Source organism: Anoplopoma fimbria, chromosome 9, assembly GCF_027596085.1.
Source record: "Anoplopoma fimbria isolate UVic2021 breed Golden Eagle Sablefish chromosome 9, Afim_UVic_2022, whole genome shotgun sequence".
In the NCBI taxonomy this organism is placed as follows: Eukaryota; Metazoa; Chordata; class Actinopteri; order Perciformes; family Anoplopomatidae; genus Anoplopoma; species Anoplopoma fimbria.
Genome location: NC_072457.1, coordinates 12,573,692 through 12,585,217, shown reverse-complemented (window position 1 = coordinate 12,585,217; position 11,526 = coordinate 12,573,692). Strand labels below are relative to the sequence as shown.

Sequence of the window (11,526 nt, the reverse complement as noted above, 5' to 3'; positions counted from 1 at the left end):
GACAAACAAATGAGCCAATACTTTATGATACAATAACGCTCTTACAAAAGTGAAACGGAAACGGGATGAAGCAGTAAACATATTTAGCCAATCAGCTCCCAACACTTTTTCTGTTGTTCATGCATCCCGTCGGCTCCAATGAACCATCTGATAGCGCTTTACTATGACTGTGGTTTGGTGCAGACACTCTGTCTAATAAAGTAAATAATTACTTAGTATGAGGTTTCAGATACAGCACAGAAGGAGGATCTACTTACTGTACTGAATGTGAATGGATATCTTGTTGAATGAGCATTTTAAAATATTAACAATAGTTTATAGATACTTTTGGAAACCACAACTTGGATTAAAAGGTACAGATGTTTCAGTCCCAGAATGGGGGAAGTAAAGAAGGTTGTTTTTCTGAAATGTGCCTGCATTGTGAGGTAAATTGAACATTGACTTTGTGACAGTCTGTGGACTTTGATTTGACCCATGCAGCAGTACACAGAAACGCCTCTCTGTGGATGTCGTAAAAAAGCCAGCCGGATTAGATATAAATACAGAGCTAAAGATGCATCTTCCCTTTCTGCGGAGTGGCACCTTTTATGGATTATAATCTGGCCAATCAAAATCTGCCCGGTAACAAACTACTGAGGATCAAAGGGAACCTTACATTTTAGACAAACATTGTAAGTATGTTTTATGTTTTTATCATCAATATACACTTTGATTGTCGGCTCATAAAAGATTCACAAGTCTTTTACTTGAAAGGATGAATGATTAGTATATGAGATATATATGGTGGTTTTCTCCTGGTAATTTGCTCTGACTGTGTGTTTCTGTGTGTTTGTGCATACCTGTGAATCCAGTATTAGGAAACATGGTGGGACTTAAACCCTCAGATGTTCCGCCTCCACTGGGGGTGAAGATGGCGAGTGCTGGGGCTGCAGCCTGTGTTGCTGACCTTTTCACATTTCCCCTGGACACAGCAAAAGTCAGACTACAGGTATATGTTCAATGACACTGACACTCACTCATCTCCAGGATCCCATAACATGCTTCCTTCACATTTGCTGCTATGCATCGGATATATTATTGTGATACTGATCTTTACACTGCTTTTTACAATGCTGGAACACAGTGTGTTGTTGGCTGCTGTTGCCTTTCAACTTTGTCCACTTCCTTCCCCCAAAATCTATTGCACTCATTAACATTTCTGTAACAATACGCTGCACCATTTAGTCTAAGGATCTTTCTACTTTTGTTCTGTTAAGCTGGTTTTAGCCTTGAGTACAATCTGAATCTGTGACCACAGATTCAGGGAGAGATGAAGGGAATGGAAGGCATCCGCTACAGAGGGGTGTTTGGGACGATCAGCACCATGATCCGAACAGAGGGGCCCAGGTCTCTGTACAACGGGCTGGTGGCCGGGCTGCAGAGACAAGTGTGCTTCGCCTCAGTCAGAATCGGCCTCTACGACAATGTCCGAGATTTCTACACTGGTGGCAAAGACAGTAAGTGGTTACTCTTGAAGTACATGCAGGAGCAACAGTGGAGGGATAACTTATGCAGCACTGAGAGAAGTACAACAGCTTCTGTATGTACAATATAGATAGGAGTAATAGTAATAGAAAATTAATATTGGGATACAATTACAATACCAAGTAATTTAAGTACACAACTTGTAAGATTAGGTCAATATTAGGTGGAATAATAGTTTAGAGTAAAGCGTAATGTATTACTATGTTTTAATTGAGAATTAAGACTTCATTTTAGAGATAGCGTGTGTTTAAATATCTCACACATGCACATACAAATATATGTATATATATCGAGTAGATGTACTTTTATTTCATCGCTTGTTGTTCCTGTCTTTCCCCCTCCAGACCCCGGTGTACTGGTACGAATCCTGGCTGGTTGCACTACGGGCGCCATGGCGGTGTCTTTCGCACAGCCCACTGATGTAGTCAAGGTTCGATTCCAGGCCCAGATAACCCTGAACGGTGTGGCTCGTCGGTACAGTGGCACCATGCAGGCCTACAAACACATCTTCCAGAATGAAGGCATACGAGGACTCTGGAAAGGTGCAATTTAGGAATAAGGAATAAGTTACTCATTTGGGTCTCACCTGCCATGAAAACAAGGCCCTGAAATGATGTACAATTGATTAGTGATCATTTTTTTCTGCCTTCTTTAGGCACACTACCTAACATCACAAGAAATGCACTTGTCAACTGCACGGAACTGGTTACATACGACCTGATAAAAGAGGCCATCCTAAAACACAAACTGCTGTCAGGTGAGTGAGAGAGCTCATGCATGTGTACCTGGGTCTCACACTCACACTCACACTCACACACACACACACACACACACACACACACACACACACACACACACACACACACACACACACACACACACACACACACACACACACACTGCCATCCCAGAGAAGACAGCTGATTGGGTTAGAAATCCACACACCCTCTCACCCCTTCAAGTCAAGCACAGCTGATAACAGCACATGGTGTATTTTCCCCTCACAGTGCTGTAAATACAGTAGTTAATACAACACTACCTAACATCACAAGAAATGCACTTGTCAACTGCACGGAACTGGTTACATACGACCTGATAAAAGAGGCCATCCTAAAACACAAACTGCTGTCAGGTGAGTGAGAGAGTTCATGCATGTGTACCTGGGTCTCACACTCACTCACTCACTCACTCACTCACTCACTCACTCACTCACTCACTCACTCACTCACTCACTCACTCACACACACACACACACACACACACACACACACACACACACACACACACACACACACACACACACACACACTCACACTCACACACACACACACACACACACACACACACACACACACTGCCATCCCAGAGAAGACAGCTGATTGGGTTAGAAATCCACACACCCTCTCACCCCTTCAAGTCAAGCACAGCTGATAACAGCAAATGGTGTATTTTCCCCTCACAGTGCTGTAAATACAGTAGTTAATACAACATTTATCTCAATCATTTATATTGCCCCATTCACAAAGTTTTATAATGTGCTGACATGAGTTTCTGTACTGCTCAGCACAGAACAAAGGCCCTCTGATTACTCTAATTTATAATCTCAAGTTGTTTTGTTCACAATCTTTCTCTCCACAGACAATCTTCCTTGTCACTTTTTATCTGCGTTTGGTGCCGGTTTTGTCACAACAGTGATAGCTTCCCCTGTAGATGTGGTGAAAACTAGATACATGAACTCTCCACCTGGTCAGTACAAGAGTGCCATCAACTGTGCCTGGACCATGATGACTAAAGAGGGACCGACGGCTTTCTACAAAGGGTGAGCTCGTCCTCTCTGACCTCAGCACGCACTCAGTTGTTTAGGAATATTTGTACTTGAGGTCATTTGATAAAAATGTTTTCAGCAAGGCTTCATTTTCTCTATTTCCTGTAGATTTGTGCCCTCATTTCTGAGGTTGGGATCGTGGAACGTTGTGATGTTTGTCTCATTCGAACAAATCAAGAGAGCCATGATGGTCACAAAGAAGAGGATTGAGGACAGAAATTAATATTCACATTTGACAATTTGACTGAAAAATCTGAACCACCACTGGGTTAGAACATCGATGAAGAAATATCAACTCGCATTTTAGTTTTCATTCTTTTTGTCTTATGGAGACAAAGAAGAAAATCCTTTGTTGAAAAAGTAATATTTGAGTGAAGTGTACCTTGTATTTGACTTTATGTTGAACTGAAATGCAGATCTATCTTTATATTTATCGTTTTTCATTATGAACCCATTTTAGATTTAATGGAAGTGAATGGTGCGAACACTCGGTTGAGATAAACCACTTTTTGGAAGTTGAGTCTGAACTTTAACATCTATGAATCTAAGTCTGCCAATGATGCATTTTAGCCAGCTTACAGCAGTGCACCTTTAAATAATACTGGTGCCCATAATAAAATGTCAAACAGTTTTATGTGAAATTGTACTTGTCTTACAGACCTTGTGCTTCCTTAGTAACTTGTGATCACTTTCACCACAAAAAAACACATTTCAAAACATTAAAATGTGTATTTATTACCTTTGGGTCAGATGTGTTAATCATTACATACCTTCCTCAAAAGCAAATCGCATAATAAAAATGCAGTCCTCAGACATACAAATTTATGAAAATGGAGGCAAACAACCAGTTTGAGTTCCACACCACCTATATTACAGGATACAGATGTTATCAACAGGGACACATTAAAACATGCAAACATTTAGCCTTGGTCTCTGGACATAAAAATTATATTCCTGAGCGCAACAAGTGTGAGAACGCATAAGTCTTGCTTACGTAAATACAAACAAGACAGCTACAAATATGGTAGTTATTAGCAATTTTTTAATAACCTTTAACTGCAACAAATTGGCAGCTTGCCCACTGGAAGTGCTTAAATCCTCACAAAAGACAGAGCTGATATCTCTACAGTCCTCTGCAGCAGCTCTCATTTCTCCTTCACAAAGGTTAATTAAACACTGGAATGGTCATTTTTGAGGTACAGAGTGTAAATTTGTGCTCTATTTTAAAACTAAGTGTGAATAGTGGACCACAAAACCAAATATATGAGGATAAATTTGTTTGTATTCAAGTGACCAAACAGCTTCTGTCTGATTTTTAGGTTTTTAATGTTGAGCACCGCATCTCCCTTTACAATTGAACAAAGTCAGGGTCCATGGAGAGGTGAGAGAATATTTCTGAATAATGTTAGTTTTTAGAACGGACAGTCAGTGTGAGGGTAACATCAGGGTCCTGTAGATGTGTCTTGACGATGTCATGGAATTTTTCTCTGTATTGATTGAACTGCATGATGCTTTCTGGTTCTTCTGCCACCCAGAATTTATCAAATTCATATGCCAGATAACCTGTAACAGAAGAAACCCACATTTTAGAGAATTCTTTATAAAAGCAGACAAAACTTTATTATCTTCTATTTAGTTCTGTATTTTTTATAGAAAATGGAAAGAATCAGAAAACTGATGTGATTGACTTCACTCACAGTATAGCTGATGAAAGTGTTGGAGCTCCGGTGTTCCCAGTACTGTGTTGTAGAAATGGGGTTTCAAAGCCCCACTCTTCAGGAGACTGTAGGCCATCTCTGTCAAGTTGATCCCAACGATGGCATACGAATACCTGAAATATGAAGAATGCAAAATTAGCTTTAAGTGCATGCCAAAAGTGTCTGAACATAGAAAGTGAATGATTTAGTTAGATCAAAGTTTTGCCTGAAAATATGCCGATATTCCATGTGTACATATAGGAATGTATCTTACCCTAGTTTAGGATGGTTTGCATGAGACAACACCTGACGAGCCACCTCTGTGTAGTTTTCACTGAAAAAACTGTAAGAAAAACATTTCAGTATAATCATTGTTTAAACAGTCCTATACTTTGCTTGTACTTTCTAGCTTAATCTACAAATAAGATCACGTTCACCAGTTATCTAGTAGTTGCCGGCAATAACCATAACTCTTAAAAAGGTGAACTCAACTGATTTTACAAATCAAAGTCAGTGTAAAGGTCTTAAGGAGTACTACTGCATATGTGAAAAGGGTTGTATGAAGCCTTTTGTGGCTTTTAAATTAGCCGCTACAAGCTTAACAACCCTGAATATCCGACCCAACTGTCGGTGGTTGAGTTGCACTGTGGGTAAAGTAGGCATACAGTTTTGATACAGTCTCTCTCTCTCTCTCTCTCTCTCGATATTCTGCGAAAGCTTTCATTTGTTTGAGAAGTGACGGTGTGTTATGCAATATAGGCTACTAGATGACTCCACACAGATAAATCATTAACAGGGATCAGCCTGCCTCACTGTATCTGTGCCTGGCTTAATGTTTGGACATAGACCCTACAAGGTTCGAGCTTTTTCTGAGTGTATGGTACTGATTATGTGTGTGCAAATCATCTAAACAATGATGTGAATATGTATTTGGATACACATTTCTGCTTGGAATGTTTTAATGTCCATTATTTTGGTAAGAATGTATGTAATAACCGTTGCTGCAGCAAAGTATGAAGTCCTGCTGACTGTGTGGCTCATTTTGACACACAGCTGGAAAAAACAAGTTGGGTTTTCTTGGTCAACTTTCTGTATCTGTGCCATGTTTTACCATTTCCAAAAGTCCAAAAAGGTATTTCAATCAAAAATAAAATTCATGTTGATAGTGTAGAGAGGACAGTAGATGGCAATGGGCTTAATGATCAGAGTGATAATATCTGCAGTTCTTAATAACATAGTTATTAAATTCTTCATTGTTATTCATTGAGGACTCACACAAGGTTGATTAGGCCCAGCATTCCCATTCCTCTGAAATCAGTCTTGGGGTCATCTCCTTGGAATCCAATATCTCCCCACTGTTTGGTTATCCTCGATTCCAGTTTGACTGCTGGCATCAACAGGTCCCACAGCTGAGAGTACAAATAATTGTAGGGTTACACATTTTAATTTCCACTCTACAGGCTTAAAGGGCAAATAATTTTGTGCAGAAAAATGTGAAGAACATTTTGGATTCATAATTGATACCTTTCATACTGTAACCATACTAATTTATTGCACTGTTTAACTCAAATACTTTTCAGACAATAAATCTTGTCTCTCCCTCTAAAGCCTAAACTGCGTCTGCTGCATCTATGTTAGCAGTAGTAGTGGTAGTTAGTTCATGGCATCAAAGCCGTTACAAAATAAGTGTCTGTCAATCAAATAAAAAAAAAAATCCACTAGGACTGATCCAGATATATACGTATATATCAGACAGATACTTATTTATTGTGTGGAACAGTAACCAAGCAGCTAAAACATATTATCAACTGGATCCAGAAGTAGCAGCACACACCTTCAACAGCATGGCCTCGTGTTCTTGGTTTTCCGAGTTGAAGACTTCTTTTCTCAAATCTTCCACAGATATATACAGGCTGCTGTTTCCTGTTATTTGTAACAGGCAGATGTGTAGGCTTCCCTTGAAGCTAAATGTAGAGAGATTAAACAAACAATGAATACATTGACTCAGAAATGAAGCTTTCACTACAATTAATGATGATTTGGAAATAAAAGAATTGCTGGTGAAAACAACCTAAAAATAATGGATAAATTCCTTACAGTGGATCTTTCTGGGGTTTGACATTCTTCTCCTTCATAATTTGATCCACACATTGCTCTAAATTATCCTTGTTGGTTTCCAAAGCTCTTCTCAAAACCTACAGAGGAGGAAAGCAAAGGAGAGGAGGGGGTAGTCACAGAAAATGAACGATGCAACGAACTACCAGACAAAATATTGCTGCTATATAATCTGCTGTCAGCCACATTGAAGAAATACCTTGCAAAGAAAAATGACAAAGCCCTTCTGTTTCTACACTGAATGGACTGTTTATCGGAAAATGCTTACCTTGCTATAAATGACAAGAAGAGTCAGTTCATCTAAACTGGGCTAGTGTATTGAAAGATAAGGAATGATAAAACTCACAGGATATGTCTTTATTGGAGTTCACACATTCAACAGATAATGAACAGGTCAGTAGTTTAGAAAGGGGTGTTGCCTTTAGTCATCTCTGTGGGTCCACATAGTTTGAACATCAATAAAAAGGCTTCTACCTTCTATATCTGCAGTGAGATTACTATTCAGATCTACAAAGAAGGATCACATTCTTCACCACCATCCAATCCTGGTGTCTTAATAGCGGCTCCCCACCCTTTTTACATTGTTAGGGTCTGATGTCCACCCAACAATGACTGCTTGTCATCTCACTCTCACTAACAGTACGGGAACAGAGAAAAATCACCTTTTGGTGTGTCTTCTAAGAACTCACGTCTTTGCATTTTGATTAAGAGACCTGCTTTTATGAGCCAATCCTGTCCTAAAATATTTACTGTATGTATAGAGTAGGTTATGTGGATTGCATGTTTTTTTAGATATATACTTATGTTAGACTGTGTGTCTGTACAGTATGTTTAGCCTTAAATTCCTTCCATTTTTAAATTCCCACAGCCCAAACTGATATAATCTAAACAACCCAAGACAAACTATAAGATAATTAATTTGCAATGACATTAAAACAAATTTAATCCATTACTAAATTTGTTAAGGAGAAACCATAATAATTTTTTTTCTGACAAATGACCTAATTTATTAACTGTTTACCATAATGGATATATGTAATGTTCCTGTTGTTCAGCAAGTTTGTGCTAAAGTGATCACGTGTTTGGCTTTCAGATACATAAAGTTAACTTTAAATTGAACATGAAATAACAGCAACAGTCATATTGAAAGTTATTCTTTCATTCATTCATTCATTTTCCGTAACCTGCTTATCCAGTTAAGGGTCACAGGGGGAAAGTTATTCTGAGACCACAAAAACTCCATTACCTACTAAAAAACTGTCAGTTAACATTTTCTTACCTTGTTCTTTGAAGACCGCAGAGAATATTCTACAACAGGACACAAGAGGCAGATTAATGTAAGAAAAAAAATGTATACTACATTACATTACATTACATTACAGTCATTTAGCAGACGCTTTTATCCAAAGCGACTTACAGGAAGTGTATTCAACATAGGTATTCAAGAGAACTACTAGTCACCAGAAGTCATAAGTGCATCTCCTTTCTTAAACAATCATCTTAAAGCATAAACCAGAGCAAAAGTATAGTGCAGAGGCAAATTACTACGAAAACAATAATTGCAACAGACTAATACGAATACAATAAGTGCTACAAACTACTACGAATAGGATAAGTGCAGTAAACGAATACGAATTCAATAAGTCCAGCGAACTGATACGAATACAGTGAGTGCAACAACTAATACGAATGCAATAAGTGCTACGAGGAAGGCTCAGGGTAGTGCTTCTTGAAGAGGTGAGTTTTCAGCCTGCGCCGAAAGATGGGCAGCGACTCTGCTGTCCTGACGTCAGTGGGGAGTTCATTCCACCACTGAGGGGCCAGGACAGAAAAAGCTGTGACCGGGTGGATCGGCCGCAGGGACCTCTGAGCGACGGGGCAACCAATCGCCCCGAGGCAGCAGAGCGAAGTGGTCGGGCGGGGGTGTAGGGCTTGACCAAGGCCTGGAGATAGGAAGGAGCTGTTCCTTTCACTGCCCTGTAGGCTAGCACCAGAGTCTTAAACTGGATGCGAGCTCTTACAGGGAGCCAGTGTAGAGAACGGAGAAGGGAAGTTGTGTGGGAGAACTTGGGGTGATTGAACACCAGACGTGCTGCAGCTTTCTGGACAAGCTCCAGAGGTCTATACTAAACGGTAAAAGTGTTTTATTTAACTCACCTGCTTTCGTTGTCCTTGTAGCCCCAGGCTTGTATCCAGAACATATCCTCTGCAGCTCACATTTCCCTGTTGCCTGTCGGATGAACCACTTCAGCCAGTATCTTAGGATGGACGTGTAGATGTACGTCCAGATATATCCCAGCATCTTCTACGACACGGACAGATAAAAGATATCGGCCACTTTAATTCAGCAGACAAATTCAACTCAGCTTGCCAACAGTGAAGAACGGCCATGTGTCAGGCATAATATGTACCCCTTTTATTTTTATTCTAGGCTGCAATAAATGTGCTGGCGAGTAATGGATCAGCAAACTGCTCGCCAGTATAAAGTACAAAATAAACATGTGATCAAAGCCAATGGACAGTCAAATACTCATGCTAGGTGACCGTTCTAAATACCAATGGACATGGGTGGATGAAGACATACAAAGTAAAAGTACTGTGTGTAATTATTGTTCAAGTAAATCTTAACTTACTATTACATTTTATTTAAGTAATCAAATTTCAAAATTCAAGTAGGATTTAATGACACGTTTAATGTTGTAGGTGGTCAAGATGGAGCAGGATTTATTAGAGCTTCAATTTACTATTATTTCCATTATCGATTAATCTGTTGATATATTTATTTTTTATTAATTGATTGTCATTTGGTTTTAAGAATCAAAACAAAAAACATAATTTCCTAGAACCAAAGTTGATGTCATCCGCTGTCTTGTTTAGTCCAAACTACAGTTTAAAAGCAAAAACATATTACACTTAATTTACTTATAGAAAATGAACAAAAAACAACAACAAAACAACACGTTTGCGACCTATACAATTAATCGATTTACCATAAACACGATTTTCCAACACTCAACTACTAGAATAACCGGCTGATTTTTACAGCTGTAAATGTTATCTACTGTTTTTTAAAGATATGAATTTTGATCTATAGCAATTAATCACAAATAAGATAAGAAAAGTATATTTCTTTTGAAAGTAGTGGAGTAGAAGTGCAAAGTAGCATAAAAAGTATACACACCAGTAAAGTATATCTAAACTATTTGTCAGTAACGTTACAATGCTTGAATAATGTACTTTCCACCACCACCACCTAACAACTCTCCCATAATGTCATTATTATGAAAGGGATTGAAACACATTGAGTCACTGACAATGACATATAACGTTAGTTGAGACTATATATTAATAATTAATTATTCAACAAATATACAGTACCAGTCAAAAGTTTGGACACACCTTCTCATTCAATGGTTTTTCTTTATTTTTTCTACATTGTGGATTAATATTGAAGACATCCAAACTATGAAGGAACACATATGGAATTATGTGGTAAACAAACAAATGCTCAACAAACCAGAATATGTTTTATATTTTACATTCTTCAAAGTAGTTGAATGAGAAGGTGTGTCCAAACTTTTGACTGGTACTGTAGGTGGATCAGCTGATCGGACACCACTATGAAAATACAAATATATATATAACCAACAATAATACGGGATGCTTTTATTGTGAAAGGACCGGATACCGGAAGAACGTCCAAAACAATAGCTAGCATCAGCTAATGCTAACTTCACAGCTTTCAGTTTAGTTTAAGCTACACAAATAAGACGAGTTAAGTGGCAAGTTCGCAAAAAAAAGTCTGCAAACATATTACCAAACTGACTGCTTACTACCTCTAGTTTTAATAAAGCAGCTGCTCAAACTCCCATCACAGCTCCCATGTGACAGCTAGCCTCACTGTTCACCGCCGCAGACAACAGGTTGTCATTGTGTTCACCGAGAGCTAACGCTAGCTGTGGGTGCGTCGGGAGCATTGAAGTACCTTTTAGTATTTATAGTATTGAAGACGATGAAGTTACTCTTACCTTTCTCTCGCAGCGACAGATATATAACAAAGCAGTCCTCACTTACATCTATCTGAGCTGCGTATGATAAATTAACAGTCTGGCTCTGATGCGTTCAGGGTCTCACCAGACACTCAGCTGAAAACACGCACCTCAGAAAATTGAAGATTTTTGGATTACATGCACACTTACATTCAACCATAACATTATTCTTGAAAGTTTTGTTTTTTTTAAAGAGCGGGTGGTTTACATTTTTTGGCACAAAATAGCGGACACACTCCCAGAAACTTTATTGTGTCTGTGAATTTACATGATGTCTTTGAACATAGCACAGGGCAGCCTTTCAGTGACATGTCTA

At 38.8% G+C, this 11,526-nt stretch overlaps 2 protein-coding genes across 3 annotated transcripts; one reads left to right on the top strand and one right to left on the bottom strand.

The window, feature by feature from the left end:
- Window positions 1–546: 546 nt before the first annotated feature.
- ucp1 (uncoupling protein 1) lies at window positions 547–4,087 on the top strand. The gene is made up of 7 exons (XM_054604012.1): window positions 547–671; window positions 852–988; window positions 1,298–1,496; window positions 1,869–2,066; window positions 2,180–2,281; window positions 3,163–3,343; window positions 3,458–4,087. Exons 2-7 carry the CDS (start codon window positions 863–865, stop codon window positions 3,570–3,572), a joined length of 921 nt encoding a protein of 306 aa, XP_054459987.1. The 5' UTR covers window positions 547–671; window positions 852–862; the 3' UTR covers window positions 3,573–4,087.
- A 103-nt stretch (window positions 4,088–4,190) lies between these two features.
- Window positions 4,191–11,299, bottom strand: elmod2 (ELMO/CED-12 domain containing 2). Of its 2 annotated transcripts, none has more exons than XM_054604010.1 (9): window positions 11,190–11,299; window positions 9,319–9,466; window positions 8,441–8,469; window positions 7,144–7,241; window positions 6,881–7,010; window positions 6,322–6,455; window positions 5,321–5,389; window positions 5,047–5,180; window positions 4,191–4,912 (listed from the first exon to the last, which is right to left on the bottom strand). In XM_054604010.1, the coding sequence occupies exons 2-9, from the start codon at window positions 9,461–9,463 to the stop codon at window positions 4,755–4,757; spliced, it is 897 nt and encodes a 298-aa protein (XP_054459985.1). In that variant the 5' UTR covers window positions 9,464–9,466; window positions 11,190–11,299; the 3' UTR covers window positions 4,191–4,754. The 2 variants fall into 2 exon arrangements, with proteins under 2 accessions (XP_054459985.1, XP_054459986.1); XM_054604011.1 differs by lacking the exon at window positions 11,190–11,299 and adding an exon at window positions 10,998–11,071.
- Window positions 11,300–11,526: the final 227 nt, after the last annotated feature.

What these genes read in the sequence shown, in the direction of transcription:
- ucp1 (XM_054604012.1), top strand. Translation starts at nt 863, where the DNA reads ATGGTGGGACTTAAACCCTCAGATGTTCCGCCTCCACTGGGGGTGAAG. An exon ending in CAGCAAAAGTCAGACTACAG is followed by an intron (nt 989 to 1,297) that starts GTATATGTTCAA and finishes CTGTGACCACAG; the next exon opens with ATTCAGGGAGAGATGAAGGG. An exon ending in CTACACTGGTGGCAAAGACA is followed by an intron (nt 1,497 to 1,868) that starts GTAAGTGGTTAC and finishes TTCCCCCTCCAG; the next exon opens with ACCCCGGTGTACTGGTACGA.
- elmod2 (XM_054604010.1), bottom strand. Translation starts at nt 9,463, where the DNA reads ATGCTGGGATATATCTGGACGTACATCTACACGTCCATCCTAAGATAC. An exon ending in TGCGGTCTTCAAAGAACAAG is followed by an intron (nt 7,242 to 8,440) that starts GTAAGAAAATGT and finishes CCTCCTCTGTAG; the next exon opens with GTTTTGAGAAGAGCTTTGGA. An exon ending in ACACTTTCATCAGCTATACT is followed by an intron (nt 4,913 to 5,046) that starts GTGAGTGAAGTC and finishes CTTCTGTTACAG; the next exon opens with GTTATCTGGCATATGAATTT.